The sequence below is a fragment of the Macaca mulatta genome, chromosome 5 (assembly GCF_049350105.2).
Source record: "Macaca mulatta isolate MMU2019108-1 chromosome 5, T2T-MMU8v2.0, whole genome shotgun sequence".
NCBI classification, from domain to species: Eukaryota; Metazoa; Chordata; class Mammalia; order Primates; family Cercopithecidae; genus Macaca; species Macaca mulatta.
Window position 1 is genome coordinate 118,322,174 of NC_133410.1, and position 23,395 is coordinate 118,345,568.

At 39.5% G+C, this 23,395-nt stretch overlaps 1 protein-coding gene across 1 annotated transcript in view; it reads right to left on the reverse strand.

Annotated features, from left to right (window-relative positions):
• COL25A1 (collagen type XXV alpha 1 chain) overlaps positions 1–23,395 on the reverse strand; it is a 504,591-nt gene that overhangs the window by 194,100 nt on the left and 287,096 nt on the right. The window contains exon 5 of the mRNA XM_078002085.1: positions 939–956. Within this exon, the coding sequence (XP_077858211.1) occupies positions 939–956 (18 nt within the window). The remainder of the gene's footprint in view (positions 1–938; positions 957–23,395) is intronic.

The window sequence follows — 23,395 nt, forward strand, 5'->3', positions numbered from 1 at the left end:
TTCATTAGACATCTATATATAGAGATCATACAAACCATAAATAATATTCTTGTGATCTGGTATGAGGTGGAGCACACAATAGATAATTCATGATGTTGACTACAAAGCTATCATGAAAATGGCTTATTTGTGAAACAATCTAAGGCAGAAATAGCATTCAGTACATCAAGGGGAAAGCGATGGAGATGAGTTCAGTAAGGAATTATATTATTTATAGGCACTGGAGTATTAAAAGTAAAACATTAATAACTGCATTTTCTTCTCTATAGAATCCTACGGATTATAATTAGTATTGATACTGAATTTCTTGTTTGAGTTTTTTGTACTGACTTTTCATTTCTGAAAACTCACTTCTTCTTTTGTATTTCCATCTTCAAACCACATTCCTCCTCTTCCTAAAATTTGCTTATTTTCTTCAATATGATTTAGGGCTCAGTAAGATTTTCTGTTGACTGCATTCATGCTTAATTATAAATCATGTCTTTGGCAGTTGTTTCTAAATTAAAAATTCAATATCTGTCTGTAATGAATCAAAAGTAGCTGGTAGGATCACAGTCTAAATAATCAGAGTCTGCAGGGATTCACAACATTATTAGTACACGATTAATCAGTACATAATGCAAGCCAGTTCAGACTCGACTTTTATGTCGTGCTGTCTTACATTAAAGTCCTGTGGCACTGTTTCAGATCAGTTAAGAGTTTTGCTTTATATGATAGTACATTGTTAAATCTGCCATCTGGCCCAACAGCTGATGTGGCTCACACAACCCTGAAGAGGCCCCAAGGGTTTACTCCTGGGAAATATTTGGTCTACTGTGTGGTGTTGTGATTACCAGTTCATAGCTTTTTTATATCTTTTGAAAGATTTGCAGAAAGACCTCCACACTGGAAAAATTCTAAATGGAAAATAATTATTTGCCAGAAAAGAATTATCTTACCTGAGGCCCACGCTGACCCTGAAATTAAAAAGAAGAAGAAAAAGAAAAACAATTACAAAATTGTATCCTAAGTGAATATTTTCACTACCAAAACTGAAACTAGTTCTGGAAATATTTACAAATATTTCTGAAGATAATACCCTAACTACTGATAAATTTCACTTGTGGCTTTAAAAAACTCATATCACATCCTACTAGTTTTACTTTATGCTATTTATCTAAAATCTGATATTATAGTCTATTTAACTCCAGAATGACTCCAGGGTTTTAGCGTGCTCTAAAATTTAATTGGAAAAAGAGAAGGTGAAAGGAATACCATACCTAGTATTATCGTGATGAAGGGGTTACTTAAAGGAAGAGTCTTCCAGGACAGGCTATGAGCCCAAACTATGAGCTATTCAAAGCACAGACTGCGAGCTACATATTCAAACATGACAGAGTTACATTTTTAAAAAATAAATGCAGATACTTTAGTGTTAGAGCTCATCAAGTCTTTTAATTTCTCATTATTTCAATAACATTTTAAGTTAATTTAAAAAATAAACCTTTATCTTTTACTTTGCATAACTGAGCCTAAGGACATTTTAAAAGGATATGAGATGCCTTTGGATCACGCATCCTAACTCTTCACACAGTCAATAGATTATGTGACCTCTGTCCAATCTAATTTATTTTAAATGTCATTTTCTTGTTTAAGCTGATCAAAAATTTCAAAGCAGTATAACTGTAAATGCTTCTAGCTAAAGATCAATCACCTGTGAATAAAAGTATGGATTACATATCAACTTCTTATAACCTCCAACTGGATTTTGTATTAGATGAGATTGAAAAAAATGTTCACACTGAGTTAAGAAATCTTAAAAAGTAAATAAATAATGTGCAGTCTCATTGTCTCAGCTGTGTGGCACAAGTATCACACAGGAAAGTGTGGAGCTAATACAGCTCCCAGAGAAGGCCCGGGAACTGTCTCTCTTAGCCTCTCTCCAGGCTTGCAATTTCCTTAGGTACTTGTTCTCTAACTCACTGGGGATAGAACAGATGATTTCCAATAACTTTGCCTGAAAATGTAGTTGGCAGGTCAAACTAGGAAGGGGAGCCAAACCAAGTCACTGCAGATGTTACTCACCCCAATCCTCTACTTTCCAGCAGTGGAAAGAGAGAGAAAGAGAATAACATTTATTAATTCCTTACCAAGTGCCAGGCACTTTTGGATATACGATTCCAATTATTCCTCATAACTGCCCTGAATTTTTCAGATGGAGAAACTGAGGCTCAGAGAAATAAGCTAAAGGTTACAACTTATACAAACTTATAGAAAAGCCAGAGTTTAAATCCAAATCTGATTTCACAATTTATGCATTTTCTACCAGGTCATTCTGCCTTTCAGCCTAGAAGTTTAAGCTGACAGTTATATACAGACTTGTTCAGATCAACTATGGTACAAGAGCATTCTTCAAGCCGGTAACACTCTAAACTTCCCAACCACTCCAGGGCTGCCACAGCATGAATCTTTGCTTCCAGAAGCATACCTAGGACCAGTAGGCACTCCTACCTGCAACTGATACATATACAGAAGCCAGTTCAGCAAAGCTTCTTGAGGATAATAGCTCTAAAATCAGCACTAAACATAGAGAAGATTTCTGTGGAGACACTATGAAGGTTTTTTGTTGGTTCGTTTGTTGTAAGGTCTTACTCTGTTGCCCACACTGGAGTGCAGTGGCACAATCACAGCTTACTGTGGTCTTGACCTCCCAGGCTCAAGTGATCTTTTGACCTCAGCCTCCCAAGTACCTGGGACTACAGGCACATGCCACTGTCAATGCCCGGCTAACTTTGCAAAAAAAAAAAAAAATTTTTTTTTGAGTTCTTGCCATGTTGCCTAGGCTGGCTACAAAGGTTTTCTCCCAAGAACCACTTACATGTAACTATGGATCTTTCCAGATCCATGTACTGGGTGAAATTACAAACATGTGGTCACTCTTGTGCACTCTTCCCCTGCCCCGCCCCCCACCAACTCCCCTCAGCTCTAAGCTTTTGGTCTTTCTGATGTTTTGAACTAATGCAAACTCAGAAATGTGAACATGTGGCTGGGCGTGGTGGCTCATGCCTGTAATCGCAGCACTTTGGGATGCCGAGGTGGGCGGGTCACTTGAGGTCGGGGGTTTGAGATGAGCCTGGAAAACATGGTGAAACCCTGTCTCTACTAAAAATACAAAAATTAGCTGGGCGTGTTAGCACGCACCTGTAATTCCACCTACTCGGGAGGCTGAGGTGAGAGAATCACTCAAGCCCGGGGGGCAGAGGTTGTAGTTTGCTGAGATTGTGCCACTGTACTCCAGCCTGGGTTATAGAGTGATACTTTGTCTCAAAAAAAAAAAAAAAAATGAACATGAATATTTTATAGAATCCCAGAATATATTACATCTCTTATATGTGTTATGTGAAAGTTAAAATGCAGGATTCTGTAAAACCAGGAAGAATTTCTTCAAACGAAAATTTGTTTAGTATAGTTGTGATATTTTCAGACTCCTGTGGTTGTTCTACAAGTGACAGACTTTTCCTGTCCATCTTTAATATGTCGCATTCCTGCCATTACACTGACCAAATGATGTGGCACGATGCGTGCATACACTTATATGCTATTATATAAAATATATATTGCATTATGGATTTTATGTTAGTGATAGAACAAACAGCCATAAATAACTGTTTACTACTAAAAACTGACATCTATATAGGCATTGGAAAGTTTATAGTACTAAAGGAACTCAGATTAATGTATAATATGAATTTCAGGGGTGTATGGCGTGTGTGTTGGGGGAGGGAACAGAAAAAGGAGAGAAAAGAGGAAGTGGTTGATAGAGAAGCTTCCCACAGAAACAAAGCATACAATATAACGAATTCAGTAACTCTGATCTAAAACTTGGAATACACAACACAGGCCTTACCACTCTTCTAGGAGATTCCAGGACTGCCTACACCAGGTCCTCTCACTCACTAGGATGTAACAATCTATTCACTAGCAGGCACCTACCTGCAAAAAGACAATCTGACAGCGCAAGTCTTGCAGTCGTCATAATAGAGCCATCTGGCAAAACCAGGGCCATGATCAGAGGAGAGGTTTCTGGGGATATGGTAATGGTATCTGCTCTAAGCAGGAGCCGTGGAATAGAGGGAGAGCAGGAGAGTGTCTCAGAAACTTCGTAGTGACTGACAGCATGTGGTGATAAAGACTTTGCCCAGACTAATCAAAAAGAAACATCTCAGAATTTCCTTAAGCTGCTTCTGAGTAGTTTTATTAATACAAATATTTTCATTCACTACTGAGTATTTTTCTAGTTAATTGTAATTTAAAGGTAGTGACCACTATTGATAATTAACTGGGAAGGTTAACTTTTTCTAAAGGACACCCTGAATGAGTAGTTATAAATTACGATTTATAATTTATAACTACTGTAAGTTGCCTTTTTAAAAATAGAATTCCTGAAAAGATTGTTTTTCCCAAGCAAATCACCAAAATGCTTCATAAATAAAAACCTGAATCTATTAAACGCAAAAGCCATGCCAAGTGAAACAGTTAAGTCACAGACATACTGAAGTTAGGAACATACATGAGAAAGTGGAGAATACTGAGTGCTCCGGGTCACTGACTCACTGTACATCAACAGTTAAATGCAATGCTCTCAGGGCAGCTTAGGTACCAGCAGGAAGAAGAAGAAACAGCAGGAGGAGCTGATCTTAAAAACTGGTCATAAGAACAGCAAAGTGGAAAACAATCAGCCAGTAGCTGATGTTTTACAGGAAAGTATTCAAAGGAGGTTGAAAGTTTGGCGAGGCAAGTAAGCCACAATGGAACATGATAAATGAGATGACCTGTCACAGGAGTATGCATTACTTTAGGCAACTAAAGAGCAATATTAACTATTCTTTTTTGGACTGTTGTTGATGGCAGCAGCGGCCCATCTGGAGTGGCTGCTGTGAAGATGCTGGCTGCAGCAGAGGAGATGCAGCCAGGACTGTGTGCTCCATGAAGCCAGCGGGGGCAGGAACAGGCAGGATCCCTGCCCCCTACTGAGTTGGTGGGACGGGTGCCCTGCAGTTCTGGGGGCAGCTGCAGCTGCCCAGCCATGGCTCCAGACCCTGGCATTCCCTGCATTTAGGGAGCCTGGGAAGCCCCTCCTGCCCCTGTAGACTTAGAAGTGCCTGCTCCCACTCTCTGGCCTCTCCCCACTTCCAGTGCCGGCTCCAGGATGGAGCAAAGTTGTGGCTGAGCCCAGACACTGTCACAACCAAACTGGGTGTCTGCATAATCAGGGCGGTGCTGATATAGCAGCCCCCCAATGCCTCAGCTACCTCCAGACTTTAAGTGCCAATGAGAACAGAATGGAGGCCAGTGGGGCTAAGGGCAGCGCAGTGCAGGCCTGCAGGTGCCCCTTGGCATGAACAGCCAAGGTGCCATGGAAGACATGTTGATGATGGTGGGAGGCAGACAGGTTCCTAGGCAGAAAGGGGTGGGTCCCTGGTGAAACTCCTCCTTCAAGCCAGGAAAGGCCTGAAGCCTGGGGACCAGACTGCCAGTTCTGGGTCCAGGCCTGCCCATGGCTGCCCATGGATAAATCAGCACTCACTTTCTTCCTTCTGAAGCCCATAAAAACCCCAGACTCACACGGACATGGGGACTACCACCTGCAGAAAGGGGCCACCACTCTGGGTCTCCTCTCTGCTGAGAGCTGGACACTCATCAGGATGACCTGCCTGCAGAAAGGAGCTACCCACTTTGGGTCTCCTGAGAGCTGTTCTGTTGCTTAATAAGTCTCCTTTCCGTCCTGCTCATCCTCCAGTTGTCCATGTATCTCATTCTTCCTGAATGTAGGAAAAGAACTCGAGACCCACCAAATGGCAAGACTGAAAGAGCTGTAACACAAACAGAGCTTAAACACCTGCCCCTCACTCGCCATGCTGTGAGCATCAGTAAAAAAGAAGAGCTGTGGCCCTTCAGGGAGCCCAGACCTAGGGCCTCCCTGAGCCAGGGCTGTGACTCCCTCTTCGGGGCTTTGTGGTTTCTGGTGTCTCCAAGTTTCTGGGTGCCACCACATTCCCCTTGCCCAGACATGGGTGCCCGCAGCAGAAGCCACTTGCAGTGCGTCTTATCCAGCCACAGGTTTGCATGGAGCTGGCACCTGTGACAGCGCCTGGAGCTGCCCGCCCCACTGCAGCAGCCAGTGCACCTTGGCTGTGTGCAGTGGCCGGACCCTGCACTCATTCACACACCCTTCACCATCTGGCATCTGGCTCACCCTTGGCATGTATAGGACCCAGGCCGGTAGCACAAGCCAAGCACAGCCTGCCAGGCCAAGTCGGCAGAATGAGCCCAGTGGGTCTGAACAAAACTCAAGCAAAGGCGCCACTGGCCACAAAGGTTTCCAGCTGGAAAAGTGACACCCAAAGGATCCTGTAACATTGTCACAATTATAGTTGCTAGTAAGTGCTAACACAATTCTCTGAATTGACAAACTCATTTGGATCTCTGACTGAGGCAATTAGTTTCACTACATGATACTTTTTTTATACATCATAAATCTGTGTCTTTCCTTTTCAGACAGGACAAATGCTGCTCTCCCATTTAACACACTCACAGATAGGCACAGAAAGGTTGTAGTTTTAAAGTACACTATTATTTTTAAATATTGATTAGGATAACAGATCCACATACATCTTTACTGTGATCAATTTTAAATTCAAAACGTCCATCTACAAAAACTCGAGGAAATATTAGTATTGTTCATGCAACTCTAAAAGGTACTACCTCTGTTTCAAGATAATTAGAAAGAAATTGCCTCAATAACTCAGAAACTCATCATTAAGAAACCCAAGCTTGACTACTACTTTTATTTTAGTACACTCATATTTGGATGTTTTTATTCTCTTGAATTGTTAGATTCCTTGCCATCTAAAACAATCATTTGAAATGATTACTATAATTTCATTATCTTTAAAATTCTCAAATTTACACACTGAGATGTCAAGTTTATTTTTCTTTTCAGGTGAAAGGAAAAGCACCTGTAAAATAAGACCTGTAGTAGGCATCCAGATAAAGCTTTAGAACCACCTCAAAAAGACTCTGAGTAGCTGCAGGATTGTTCTGGTGGCAGGAGGTCTTGAGGGCCAATAGGAGTCCTGTCATGGAACCCTCTCCTGGTCCCTCATCCCATCTTCTTACTTTTATTTTGAGATGGAGTTTTGCTCTTGTTGCCCAGGCTGGAGTGTAATGGTGCAATCTCAGCTTACTGCAAACTCCACCTCCCATGTTCCAGCAATTCTCCTGCCTCAGCCTCCCAAGTAGCTGGGATTACAGGTGCACACCACCACTCCCAGCTAATTTTTTGTATTTAGTAGAGACGGGCTTTCACCATGTTGGTCAGGCTGGTCTCAAACTCCTGATCTCAGGTAATCCACCCACCTTGGCCTCCCAAAGTGCTGGGACTACAGGTGTGAGCCACTGTGCCTGGTCCTGTCCTCTCAATGGGACCCTTAGCCTTACAAGAGTTGCAGTTTGACCTACAGTCTGTGCCAGTTAGTGGAACAGATGTATTCTACACTTGCAGCACCAGGGAGTAGGGATCTTGCCCATCCTCAACTCTGTGAATGTGTTTGCATTTTCTTCTCCAATATCTCAGACCCCAAGCTATAAGGTGCATCTGAAACAATTGTTGAACTGCTGAAATGTGAGCCTATTTCGACTAGCCCAAAGAGGGTAGACAATAATATTTTTAAAGAACCAGTAGAATGCTTACTCTCCTTACATTACAGTGGTATATTTTCAAAATGTAAGTTCTCAATCTAATGTTCCAGAAAGTATTCTCTTGGCTTCTGTTCACTGCAGAATAAATGCATCAATGTTGAAAAGGAAGTCTTACTGTATTAGTCCATTTTTACACTGCTATAAAGACATACCCAAGTGTGATGGTTAATTCTGAGTGTCAACTTGACTGGATTGAGGGATACAAAGTATTCATCCTGGCTGTGTCTGTGTGGGTGTTGCCAAAAGAAAGTAACATTTGAGTCAGTGGGCTGGGGAAGGCAGATCCACCCTTAATCTGGTGGACACAATCTAATTAGCTTCCAGTGAACAAAAAGCAGGTAGAAAAACATGAAAAAAGAGAAATCGGCCTAGTCTCCCGCACTGGATGCTTCCTGCCCTCAAAAATCAGACTCCATGTTCTTCAGTTTGGGGACTGAGACTGGCTGTCCTTGCTCCTCAGCTTGCAGACAGTGTGACCTTGTGATCATGTAAGTTAATATTTAATAAACTCATATATATATATCCTATTAGTTCTGTCCCAGACCCCAATATACCAAGACTGGGTAATTTATAAAGAAAAAAGGTTTAATTAGCTCACAGTTCCACATAGCTTGGGAGGCCTCAGAAAACTTACAATCATGGTAGAAGGGGAAGCTGGCACATCGTACATGGTGGCAAGCAAGAGAGAGTGAGCAAGAGCAGGGAAAACTGCCTCATAAAACCATTGAATCTCATGAGAACTCATTCACTATCATGAGAACAGCACAAGGGAAACTGCCCCCATAATGCAGTTACCTCCCACCTGGTCCCTCCCTTGCCATGTGAGGATTATGGGGATTACAACTGGAGATGAGGTTTGGGTGGGGACACAGAGCCAAACCATATAATGCACACTCAGTGGAATTTTATTCAGATAATAAAGAAAACTGAGGCAGCCAAAGGCCAGAGGAGCCTATGTATACACCTACCAATACAAAAGAGAGTTCCATCTTGAAGAAAAATTACTTTCTAGTTTGATTTGGTCTCCATATCCAATTCATATGAAAATATTATATCAAACTACTTTGTAAATTATGCTCTGTAAGTGTTGCATGGAGGTTTAAAATAGGTTATATATCTGATTCTAACACTTCATTTCATTCAAATTTAGATAAAGCATCAACTAATTTTTAAAACTAATTAATATGTAAATGATATACTAGAGAGAGAAGCAATTGAAAACATAAAGCATTATGGATTATGTATATTAATTTTAAAGTGGCTTTGCAAAGACTGCATAATCTCCCAATGTCTACAAGCTGCTCTTGCTTCCAAGGATTCTTATACACTTGACTGAGATAAACATTATTCATAATTTATATTGCCTGTTGTGCTATCCTACAGCATAGATATTAATAATTCTGCAAGTTAGCTGCAGTCAAATAATATTACTTAGACAATAATCTTTCAATTTAAGGTTTTCTTTTGGAAAACAATTCTCAACGGTTTTAACGCTGGAAAGCAAAAGCCATATTCTACTCCAGAGGAAAATAAGTGGCTCATCTAAAACCTGATGGATATTTCTTTTTTAAAAATTTGAAAGAGACAGAGAGTAAGAATGAGCATGGAGATTATTATGGGGGGTTCAATATAAAAAGAAAAGATTCAAAACCTGGAAGATTTCTTCCATGATATTTGCTTTTCATAAATATATAATTGTATTTAAAAATCTACTCATGTTTAAACAGGTCAACAAGTTGCCACATTAATTTTAAAATATTATATTTTCTAACACAATACCATATTTATTTTTTCTCTCTTATGACTAACATGTTCATATGTGGAACATAAGTAAAAAATTTTATCACATGCATTTTTGTTATAAAAATTTTACATACAGAACATAAAAAAGAAAATGACTCATTCATTAATTTGCATTATTAAATTTTATTGGATACCTAATATTCCACTGAGGTTTATTCAGATTTTTACTATTATAAATAACGTTTATGTCTTTCTATATACAGATGGTCCTCACCTTATGATGGTCCAGTTTACAACTTTTTGACTTCACAATGGTGCAGTCACAATACGCATTCAGTAGAAGTTTTTGAATTTTGCTGTTTTCCCAGGTTAGCGATACCTGGTGCAATACTCTCTTTATGTTGGGCAGCAGCAGCATGCCACAGCTCCCAGTCAGCCACTCAGTCACATAGGTAAACAACCAATACTCTACTGTGTGCTGCGTTGCTGGCATGTTTTGGATATTGTGTTCTGTGTTTTTGTGTCCTATCATGTCTGCAAAACACTCATCCATCTCCTGTTTCTGGTGAGAAGAAGAGGAAGGCAATTACTCTTGAGATGAAACTCAAGATAACTGCCCAGTATGAAGGCGCAAGCCAGTAATGGCCATTGCAAGAGAGTTCGGACTTTCATGATCCATGATATCAACCACCTTAAAGGATAAGATGTGAATCAGTGAGGCAGTGAAATCATCAGCATTGGTTAAATCCACTATCATCACAAAGAAAAGAGCTGGGCTGATTGATAATATGGAAAAATTACTTGTCATGTGGATGGAAAACCAGATACAGAGGTGCATACTACTTAGCCTACCGATGATTCAGGCTAGGGTAAGAAGTCTGTTCTGTAAGGTCAAAAAGTATACCAGTGATCCTACATATATACAAATGTTTATAGCAAGACATGGCCAGTTCCAACACTTCGAAATGCATCATAATTTTCATAATATGAAGATCTGTGGTGAGACAGCAAGTGCCGATATTGAAGGTACCAAAGCTTTTGGGAAGAGCTGCATAGGGTAAGTGTGGATGACAAGTGTTTACCAGCACAAATATTTAAAGTCAATGAAATGAGCTTATTCTGCAAGTATACGCCAGAGCATATATACATTCACCAAGAGTCCAATGTCAGGGTCTACGGCATTCAAAGGCTGTGTAACACTGCTTTGGGGTGTTACAGGAAAGGCTTTAATTTGAGGTGGAAATGTTATTCTGGGGTAGAAGTGTTGCAGGGTTCAAATTAAAGCCTTTCCTAATCTACCACTCAGAGAACCCAAGAGCATTCAAGAATGTGAGCAACTGTACACCATAAAGAAAAAGCCTGGATATCAGCATTGTTTGATGACTGGTTTTTGAACTGTTTTATTCCATAGGCAAGAGAATATTGTAGGAAAAATAACATTCCATTCAAGATTCTTCTAATCTTAGACAATGCTCCAGGGCTTCCACAGAATATCGGTGACATGCATCTTGATGTAAATGTTGTGAATCTGCTGCTGAACACAAATGCTTTCATTCAACCCATGCACCAAGGCACAAGAGCTGCGTTCAAAGCACATTGATACGCCAGACGTTTGCGCAGGCTGTTGGAGCGACTAAATCTGGCTGCATTCTAAATTCTATCCAGAACATGGCCGCAACAAGGGAAGAAGTCACACGGCAATGCATGAACGGCATTTGGAAGAAAGTTATGAAGACATATGTGAACACATTCAAAGGCTTTAGCAAAGATTCTGCTGTTGATGAAAGAGTAACAATATACTAGTGCTTAGGAAATCACTAGAATTGGACATTGATAAAGAGAAAATTTATGAGCTTGTTGGCATCGAGGCTGAAGAACTTTCCAACAAGGAGCTGACTGAATTGGAGGAAGAAAGAAGTAAAGAAGTTGAGGCAGAGAAAACAGAAGTGATGTCCAAGGCACCAAGAAAGTTCACAGCAAAGAAACTGGCAGAAATATTTGCTACTACTATTAGCAATGGCTTTTGGAAGTCAGAGGAACAGATGTCAATTACAGGAGATTCACAAGCACTGATGGCAGATACAGGATGCTCTTGTTTGCGATAAAGAGAAATATATGATGAAAAGAAGAAACAAATCATACAGTTAAAACTTGCTATCTTCTGGAAGAACACTGTGCCTGCTAAACCATCAACAAGTGTCAATGCCCTTCTACCTGCTATTCTCAAGCCTTTCAGAAGAGAGAGAGACTGATAACCCTGTTGGTGCAGCATCTCCATCATACAGCAATTATTTTTAGTTCAATGCTTCAAACATTCTTCACCAGCGGGCATTCTTCTGTGTATGTTACTTCATGGTGAGTACCCATACAACCATCCTGTTTTTCACTTTCAGTATGGTATTCAATAAATTACATGAGATAGCCAACACTTTATTATAAAATAGGCTTTGCATTAGATGATTTTACCCTACTGTAGGCTAATGTAAGTGTTCTGAGAACATTTAAAGTAGGCTAGGCTAAACTATGATGGGCAGTAGGTTAGGTGTATTAAATGCATTTTCTACTTACAACATTTTCAACTTACTCTGGGTTTATTGGGACATAACCCCATCATAAATTGAGGAGCATCTGTAAATATCTGACTATATTTCTGATTATTTCTTTATAACACAAAAATACAGTGTTATTCCAATTATTAAGTTCATATATATTTATATATTATGTTTATTTATATTGTAGTATACAAAATACAGGTTATATATTTTCTAGGATATAATTTTTGCATATATACATATTTATTCAGATATATAGTTAGAAATCAATCTAAAAAAAGAAAGAGAAGGAAAAGAAAAGAAGAGATGAAGAGGGAGAGAGGAAGAAAGAAAACATGTACAAAAATAATGGTTACCTATGGATGACAGGATTATAAGTAAACATTTTTATTATTTTAGTTTTTAATGCTTCTCTAAATTTTACTAGCTTCCATATATTGTCACATGATAACTAATTAACTGCAGAAAACTTTTAAACTCATAAGTTGTTAATTTTTTTCCATATTAGTCATTTACTCAAAGATCTAGGTCAATGATTTTGAATTCCAGTTTCTAACTTTCTCCCAATTCAGGGTGTTTTTAATTACTTGGAAGAATGTTGCAAAATGCTTAAGATATGCTCTCAAAAATTCAGTAAGTAAGGGTTTTAAATGTACCTTTCTGTATGCCACATATCACTTGGAAGTAGGAGTAGAGAAAGGGGCAGGAGAGTTATAAGAGTTATACAGTTAAATACCAACGAGAAGAGGTCATGGCTCCACATCAACTGGGGATCCCTGCTAGGCACAGAGTTCCTTGGATCCTTTGCTGTTTTGCAAACCAAAATATCTGGGTTGTAATTTAACTGCATTATTTTACGGAGTTGTATAAATAACTTACACTTTTGACTATAAATGTTTGTCAAGTGTCTAAAACATCATGCTTATCCAAGCCTTTTCACCAGCCGGTATGGAATTAGGATTGGCAATCAAGGTGTAAGTAAATGATCAGTTTTACAGACATGTTTAGTAGGATACAATAAACAAATACGGAATACTTCTGAAAAGAGACCTGCTCAGCTTCCATTGCTTTAAAAACATATACCCAGGCAATTTTTACTGCCCTACCAATTTTTATTACACTGTATATATTGAGTAATTTGGTTTCTGCTATGTTTAATAACATTCTTAATGTGTGCTATTTTGATTGCTCCAGATAAATACTGGAAGCCAATTTATAAACATCTTTCAGTCTGATTAAATTTATATGTGCCCAATTCTGATTTTCCAAATATTGTGCACAAAGATGGACTTGACAGTGCTCTCTGCAGCTGTCCTAGATGTTTCGCATTAATAAATGCATGCTAGCAGATTTCTAACACCCAGAGAGTCAATTAATTTATAATGCATGAGTCACATCATCCTCACTGCTTCACTAAGGCAGAATCCTAAAAATGAAGCCTGTTTTAAAATGAGGGAGGAGAGGCTCTGCAAGCTGACAAGCTTATGTTCTTGAAAGACCCAGATGTTTGTGGCTGAATCGTAATAGCTACCACTTACTGACCACTACACAACACGAAGAGCTTTATAAATGACATCTCTCTTTGTTACAATAACCCTGCAAATTAGGGGTCATTTCCACCATTTTGCAGTTGAACAAACCAAGTTTCAGAAAGGTTAAGTAACGTTTCCTTAGTCAAACAGCTTCTAAAAGGGAAGTTCAAACTATGAACATGGGTTTATTTGACTTGGACCCTTTTGAGCTCTCACTTGTGTCATGCTGGTTGCCCATGGGCTTGGGTGAGATTACCCAGAGAAAGAAAGTAGCAGTGATTCTTAGCCCTCTTAGGAACTGGATAAAAGCTATAGATGCAGTAGTTAGAAATATCCACATATAAAACACTGCACACACACACACACACACACAGACTCTTAAGTTAGTGGATTCTCTAGGAAATAATTCACTTGAGTTCAGAACCCCTGACTAGGGGTAATGTCATGTAAACATTTCAGGAGCGGGAGAGGAAAAGTGTTCCAAAATGGAAACTGAGGATGAAAAAAACCTAAAAACAATGGCAACAAATTAGAGTTACAGAAATCAAGACTGGAGAGAATTTCAAGAAGGGAAATTGATTAAAACAAGGAGTCCATTGCATTTAACAAGTAGAAAGTTGGAATTTGTATTGTAATTGATTGAGCAGTGAGGTGAGCAAATTAAGACAAGAATAAGCTCCATAGATGGCAAGCAGGTGTCATATGAAGTGTCAACTCTGGTTATTAACAACTGCCTGGAATAACATGTTTAGAAAGTTTGGAGGCCAGTTATAGACTTTGGAAAAGGGTGTGGGATTGATAGGGAATGTCTACAGATAGCAATAATGGAAAACATGTGTGCCGACGATTTGCTAGCCTGAGTAGACACCTCTTTTTAGTAACTGTGCATGAAGAGAAGAAAGGAAATAGGAGCGTAGCTAAAAGGCATATAGGGTTAAGGAAAAGTTTTCTTGCTTGTTTTTGTGATAAGGTGGGAGGTACTTGAAAATGTTTACAAACGGACAGGGCATAGAGAAAAGAAATGGCTTGCAGAGCAGTATCAGCATGCAACAGAACACAAAAGGAAGTGGAGTCAGAGAAGAATGTGGGGAAAAATACACCATCTTGTATAAGATGAGAAGAAAGAAAGTGAGAATAAATACAGATCAATTTGCTGTACAGAGGCAGAAAATGGACGTATTCCATTCCTTAAATCTCAGAGGACTCTGAAATAGAAGTCTGCTAGGGATGGGGCAGGTGTGAGAGGAATAAAATTGATTATTTATTCATTTGCATAATATTTGTTGAGCACCTACAGTGTGCAGGCATTCTTCAGGTACTAGGAATATAGTAAATATGGTAGCTGAAACAAAGCCCCGCTATCACTTTTGTGGGGGAAGCAGGCTTTAAGAGAATGTTTATGAATAATGTGGCAGCGATAAGGACTCAGCAGGAAAGCACATGAGGATAAGGAGGCTAGAGAACAACTCAATGGGAGGGTGCTATTTTACAGGGTGGTCATGGGAGGCCTTGAACGGAAAAAAGGAGGAAAAACAAACAGCAAGTGGTAATGCTCTGTAAGACGGAGATATGCTTAGTGTGTCCAGCAACTGACAGTGTGTCTGGACTAGAGTGAGTGAGGAAAAAGAGTAAGGAGGAAAGTTACAGAGAGGGAGGGAGCAGATCAGACAGGACTTTGCAGGTCATGGTAAGAACTTGGCTTTTAATCTGGATGAAATAGAAAGCCATGGCGAGGAGGTTCTGCACAGAGAAAGGGCACAATCTGAATTATATTTGAAAAAGATCATGTCTATTATGGGGAAAAGGCAGTAGAAAGGCAGGGGTATACACAAGGAGAGATGTTGGGGGCTTTTGTAACATTCTAAGTGAAAGATAAAGGATGGGATGGGCCAGGGTAATAATAACCAATGAGGTAAAAAGTGGTCAGTTTCTGGTGTAAGACTTGCAGATAGATTGAAAGTGGGGTGTGAGAAAAAAGAGGAGTGTAAAATGACTCGAAAGGTTGACCAGAGCAATTAGAGCAGTGGAACTGCTCTTTAGTGATGTGTGGAAGATTTAGAAGAGGAGCAGCTTTGGAGAGTAAGGGTGGAATTCCAGCATTTGATTTTGAACATGTTAAGTTTGAGATTTCTAGGAGATATCCGTGTGCAAACATTGAATAGATAGTTGGATATACAAGTCCAAAATTCAGAGAGTTCAGACTGGAGATATACATTTGGGAGACTTTGACATATAGATAATAGTTAAAGCCATGAGATTATATGAGATCGCCTAATGAGGCAATGTAAATAAGGAAGAAAAAAGGTCTAAGTTCTGAGCCATCAGGCATTTCAAAATTCATTTATTCATTCATTCATTCGTTTATTGAGACAGGGTCTCACTTTGTCACCCAGACCAGAGTGCAGTGGTGCGATCAGAGCTCACTGCAGTCTCACACTCCTCCCAGTTCAGTCTCCCCAGTAGCTAGGACTACAGCCACGTACCACCACACTCAGCTAATTTTCTATTTTTTTGTAGAGACAGGTTCTTGCTATGCTTCCCAGGCTGGTCTAGAACTCCTGGGCTCAAGCAATCCTCCTGTCTTGGCCTCCCAGTGTGCTGGGATTACAAGCATGAGCCACCATGCCCTGCCCATTCCAACATGTAGAAACCATGAAGAAGAAAAAGGGGCCAGGCCTGGTGGCTCATGTCTGTAATTCCAGCACTTTGGGAGGCAAAGTGGGCGGATCACAAGGTCAAGTGATCGAGACCATCCTGGCCAACAGGGTGAAACCCCATCTCTACTAAAAATACAAAAATTAGCTGGGCATGGAGGCGCGCGCCTGTAGTTCCAGCTACTTGGGAGGCTGAGGCAGGAGAATCACTTGAACCCAGGAGGCAGAGGTTGCAAGGGGCCGAGATTGTACCACAGCTCTCCAGCCTGGCAACAGAGCAAGACTCTATCAAAAAAGAAAGAAAAGAGAGAAAGAGAGAAAGAGAGAAAGCGAGAAAGCAAGAAAGCAAGAAAGCAAGAAAGAAAGGACTAGCTAGGAGATAATCAAGGAAAGTATTTCAAGAAGAGACCAATTCACTGTGTTGAATGTGGTCCAGCAAAGTTGGAACTGAATTCTGACCACTAAATTTGTCATATTAAAGGTAACTAGTGTACTTAAGAAGAATGTTTTCAGTACAGTGGTAGCGATGGAGGCCATGTTAGATTAGAGAGAGTGGGGAAACAATATTTGATGAGTGTGGCCAACTCTTTCCAGAGTTGCATTGTAAAAGGGAGTGGGAGCCATAAAGAAATGGAACAGCATCTGGGAAACATATGGGGTCAAGGAAGTTTCGTTTTAAGGACAAAAGATATTATGGAATAATTCTATGCTAATGAAATTATCCAGAAGAGAGGAAAAATCAATGATACAGGAGGGAGGCAATTCCTAAGTTTTAAATTGCACACCATTCTGAGTAGCGGGATGAAATCTCATGCCATCCCACTCCATCCCGCCCAATACATGAATCACCTCTTTGTCTAATGTAACTATGCTGTATACACCACCTGCAGAAGGTCAATAGTAGCCTAATGCTATGTCAACAATGCCTACACCATTCACCTCACTTCCTCTCACCATGTAGGCATTCTGTCATCTCACATGATCACAGGAAGAGTGAGTACAGCACAATAAAATATGCTGAGAGACCACATTTATATAACTTTTATGGTAGTATATAGTTACAATTGTTCTATTTTATTATTGTTGTTGTTAATCTCTTACTTTGGCTAATTTATAAGTTAGACTTTATATAGGTGTATGTGTGGTATGTGTGTATACATATTTATAGGAAGAAACATAGTATATATAGGATTTGGTGCTATCTGCAGTTTGAGGCATCCACTGAGGGTCTTGGAACATATCCCCTTGGACAAGAAGGAACTACTATGTAAAAATAATATAGATAATATTGTCTATATTTATTCACTAAGAACTCAAAAACTCAGAAATACAGAGTACTCATACAAATTTGTAATTTCCTGCCTACAATATTCTTAATTTCCTTACAATTCTTAGACATTATTGTCTTTATATATTATTCATGATGAGCTATTACAGAATTTACTCTGAAAACAGGAAATCAGAGGCATCCAGGCACCTCATAGATAAAGAACCTACATCTACTCCCTGCTTTCAATATTTTCCTTGCACAGCTGATACCTGCTACGGACATTAATGCACCCTTTCTCCATACCTCCTGCTCCTCAGAGTTCGGATGCTCTATTCTTTACTTCCTCAGGATGAAAATAGATGGCCAAGCCTCATGAACAGGTCAATTGAGACACAAGCAGCAGAAGGCAGGTCAGAGTATCACATCCCTCCAGAGAGGTGGTGCCTGGGTCATTATTTCCCAGAAGGCAACAAGATAGGCTATGAAAGAAATAGCAACAGAAGGAAGAAGCTGCTGCCAGATTCCCTGCCCCTCTGGTCTTTAGAATTCATGAATCCCCACACCTGAACTATGAGAGAGGCAGCTACCCCATCATTCCCATCCTACGCTCCACCATTGGGCACACTTTGGCTCAGCACTGGCCACAGAGTTCAAGTGGAATAGCCTGTAGTGCATCTCCAGAGAAGACAGGCAGGGGCAAGGAATGAGCTGGGCTTTGGGTGACAGGTCTAAGAGGAAGGGAACCATCAAGGACCCACAGCACAAACTCAGTAGTTGTGAAGACAAAAGAGGATTATGTCTGAGAAAGACCCTTGAATAAGTGGCTAATGTAGTGAATTATCAATGTTGCAAAGACTCAGCCAAGATTCATGTAGACTCTCTGGTCTGTATGGGAGCTTTGAGGTAGGTCAAAGGCCTGTGTAGTCATTCTTCTTCACATTGACATGGACATATTAAAGTCAGGCTTCCATGTGTACCATAGTGCAATGCCTGTTAAAATTTTTTAAAAGGGTAAAACTTCATTTTGTCGTTGTTGTTGTTGTTGCTTTGCGTCTCGCTCTGTCACCCAAGCTGGAGTGCAGTGGCGCCATCACAGCTCACTGTAACCTCCATCTCCTTGGCTCAAGCGATTCTCCCACCTCAGCCTCCCAAGTAGCTGGGTTCACATGCCTGGCTAATGTTTTGTATTTGTTTGTAGAGACAGAGTTTCGCCATATTGCTGAGGCTGGTCTTGAACTGGGCTCAAGTGATCCACCTGCCTCAGCCTCCCAAAGTATTGGGACTATAGGGATGAGCCACTGTACCTGGACAAAACTCCATTTTATGCAGTGTGTATCAGGATAACTACTAAGCAGACCTGTTTTCTTATGCCAAGCAACTTTCAGTAACTATATGCATATATTAAAGTGTTACAATACCTGTCGCCCAGGCTGGAGTGCCAGTGGCGCGATGTCGCCTCACTGCAAGCTCCGCCTCTTGGGTTCACGCCATTCTCCTGCCCCAGCCTCCCGAGTAGCTGGGACTACAGGCACCCGCCACCACGCCCGGCTAATTTTGTTTTTGTATTTTCAGTAGAGATGCGGATTTCACCCTTTTAGCCAGGATGGTTTCCATCTCCTGACCTCGTGATCCGCCCACCTCGGCCTCCCAAAGTGCTGGGATTACAAGCGTGAGCCACCGTGCCCGGACGTGTTACCATACTTTAAAAAAAGAATTGACGGAAATCACCATTCCTACATTTTCTGTAGCGAGACCAAATAAACTTCACCCACCAGGTCACAAAACCTTAAGGATGACAAGAGCTGGGTAAACCGAGTGCTGCTGAAATACCAGAGGGAGAGCAATGGCACTTGGAGCACTCAAGCAGTTCCAGCGAGATGTACTGATCACATTTTAAAGCTTTACTTTTACTCCATCAAAGAAAATGACATCTCATTTTGACCAAATCAAGGCATAGTTAGACCTGGCAGTCAAAACCCTTGGCTCCAGCATCTGTAGAGGCCCTTAGCCCCATGACCTCCCTCCAACTGCTATAAGCTCCTGACTCCTGGCACACTCTTGTTCCTGCTGTACCCACCACCTGGTGCGTCCTCCCGCTCATTCACTTCCATGCTCTGAGGCTTTCACCTCTTCCCAAAGCTTTGTCTGCTTTCCTATAGCAGATGGGAACTTTATTTCTTCTAAATATACACAGATCATTGTCTCAATTCTTTTATAACATTACATTCTGCCTTAAAATACAGGTATTGATAGCCTGTGTCTTCTATTAAACTGCATGCTCCTTGAACAGCTAACACTTATAGTGTTGTTACAATATGTCAGGTACTGTGATGTTGGTTTTGCAGACATCAGTAGGTACCATTATTAGCCCCATTTTACAGCTGTGGAAACTGAGACCAGGAAATGTTGAGTGACTTGTCTAAGATCACACCACTAGTAAGTGGAAATACTGAGACATACATTCGGGTCTGCCAGATTCCTGAGCCTAGGTTTTTAACCATGATGTTACACCACATAGTCCTTCCACAGTGGAAGGCATGCCATAAACATTTGATTTTTTTAAAAATTCATTCTTATATGAATTTTGATTCAGCCCACCTTTATTAAGCCAGGCACTGCAGTGATGCGAGAGAAACAAGGAAAATAAGTCCTAAACTCTTCAACAGGGGAACTTATGGTCACAAGAAACACAAAAAGGTTAGTGCACTTTAAGATTCCCATTCTTTATTCTCATACTTGCCAAGCAATTGAAAAATCTTTTGACAGAGCCTCAAGTTGTGGAAACTAAAGTCCTCTCTGCTCACTGCAATAAAATGTTTTGTAACGAGAAATCAATCGCCTTAATTTATTTTAACAGATAACATTATACAATTAGCGATGCTGAGATTAAATCAGATACTGTAATGTTATAATCAAGAGTATCTGAATACATTTCTTTTCTTTTACAGCATAAATGTTCTCCATTGAGACAGGAATGTAGCTTAGCATTTTTAGAGCCACTGGCTAAATTACCTCTATTGATGAGGCTCGGCAGGTTCTTTCTGAACGATTCTAAATAACTGCAGAGGGATGAAAGAAAGTGTTCCATAGGCTGTAGCCACAGCATGCTCTGAGTCTACTGGGGAGACAATAAAGCACTTGCCCCATGCATGAATGGGTCTACGTCCCGCCTGGAGCATGGCTGACTAGCCATCCCTGAAATTGTATAAATGAAAGGAAGTAGGCCAAGGTAGACATTTGTATTAATAATTGGTGCACGAAGTAAATTAGGCTATCCCACCAGGTCCTCCATAAAGGATGGAAAGGCAGTAGGAACCTTTAGAAATAAAGTCTGCTAAAGCAATCTTTTCAAAGCTTTTGACAAATTGCAAACCTCAGTCATTTATTTTTCCTCATTGAAAGGAAAGCTCAGGGAAAAGTTTCAGTTCAGTTCACACACAACACATGTACAGATTCACATACACACAAAGAATGTATAGGTGTATGAAGCATGAACCAGGACATGAGAGTTATGTAGCACTGTCCTTATTCACAGAGGTAGTCAAGGGACCCGGTTGTGCCATTAGGCATGGGAGCATTTTTCAGCAATGTCAGAGGGCAGGCGCACAACAGTTCTGGGCTCCTTTAGCGCCTATGTATCGTGCTCCACGTGAACAATCCACAGCACAGTGAAATCTGGCCCCCTTGTTTGCACAGTCATGTTGTGATAGCAGGAACAGTGAAAGGCAGTCCCCATCAGATGAGAAAGGTCAAGTAATACAACCAAACTATGGCTCAGATTTTTCACATTTTGAAAGGAAACAAAACATTGGGAACCTCTTTGCTTTTGTGGATCTGGGGAATGGAATTTTAACCTGCCTAATTTTTGGTGTAGAAAATTTCCAGGTTTCTAAATTGTCTTCAACATCTCCCTTTCATGAAGAACACATAGCAGGTAAAGAATAATGAAGAATATTAGCCCATTTATTAATGCTATAAAATCAACTTTTCCTCTAATCTTTGCAGGAAAAAAAAAAGCTAATTTATTTTGACAGTAATATCTTTTACACCAAACATCATTAATCTTACATCATTACATAATAAATTTTTATTCTTATACTTGCACAAACATTAACAATAATAATCCAAAAGGAATAATAAAATCAAAGTTAACAAATAATGGCAAATTATTTAAATATTTTAATTAAAAAACAGATTCCCAAACTTCCTCTCAATTCTATGGACATTTAAATTAAGGTGAAACACAAGCAATTAAAGATTAACAAAGTTTTGAGGTTTAACTCAAGTAATTAAAGAATAATATTATAGTACTTAAAGAATAGAAAATAGATTCCCTTGGTAGTGCTATTCTATTCCTTAACCACTCAAATATTTAAATAACAAAAATGTAGTAGTATTGAAACTTGAAAAACATCTTTACCTAAAAGTTCTCATTATACTTAAGAAACTGAAAGCTCCACATACAGAAACAGAATGCACATTCTCATTCATCTTGAGTGTCACTCAAGAAACACATTTGATGTGGTTTTTGCCTTGATAATGAGGACACAATAAACTATGAAAAATGTCATTTCTGGAAAATTTGTTGGCTATAGTTCAGCAAGAAATGAATCTTTTTAACAGATATGGCATGATGACTTTGATGAATTGAACTTTTAAATATATGGAGCATTAAAAAAGATATTCCCTTAGAAATGAATTAATTTAGATGCAACAACATACAGTATACCATAATTCATTGTGTCCACTTTCATCACTGCAGAGTGGTTCTGTCCATGTGACAAGATCCCTCTTCAAATACCTATTTGGGCTTCACTTTCAATTCATTAACTTAAAAAATGAAGACCTAGCTTGGACCCAATCTCTAACTTTCCCATTAACTCTTATCAATTCTATAAGTTTTATGTACTCTGAAACTTTTCATGGTTTGAAGATAAAAATTTCAGGAAAATATCTTTCTGAAAGATTCTTTTTATCTAGTTAGCAGAAAAGTTTGAGCTACAAGACAGTTCCAACAAGACAAGTCAATAATCTTGGTCAATTTCTATATATGCATCACTTTGAAATTTGTTGAAATTAAAAGCTTATAAATACCAAATATTAAAATGTAACACTCCACTATGGGGCTCTGTATTTGGATGTTTAGACACGGAGCTGAAATCTTATATAAGGACACATATTCATATTACTGGGATTCATATGATGCCTTGATAGATAAAGTCAAACAACATTTAGCTAATTTTGGTTATAGTTTAAAAGTAAGAAGTTTGAAGGCCTGTAATGTAGGATACCATTTTTAGTATCCTAAAGGATTTAAAAGCATATCCAGCGTAGGGTGAGACAAGGTGAGAACATATAGTAACAGAATAACAGAATAAGTATCCTTTTTCAAGAGATTTATCATATTGATTTTAGTAGTATGCTACCTGCCATGGCTACTATCAGCCAACAAAGGCACATCTGAAATGATGCTGACTTCCAGTCCCTAAGCAAGAAATCTTCTAATGTAAACCATCAATTAACTGTTACCAAACTCTTCCTAAAATTAATGCTTATATTGTCCATGGAGTCTAATTTACTGACAAAATAATAAGTGTATTATAAATCATTGGAAGTATTAAAGTATGTTACATCCTCATAATCACAGTACTTTAGAGCAATAGTTTGGGCGCCAGGTAGTATAAAGAGAGAGGAGACAGATCAATTTCCAATAATAATTTATAAGAATAAAAACTTTCTATTTAAATTTACTTTTAACAGAACAGAAACCTAGAAATGACCAGGGTACTTTAGTTATTGGAATTTCTAGATAGTATTGGAAGTTCTAGAAATGAACAGGGATGAAAGAAATTTCCTACTTTTTAAGGATACTTTTTAATGACAAAATAAAAGCTTCTCCTTCTC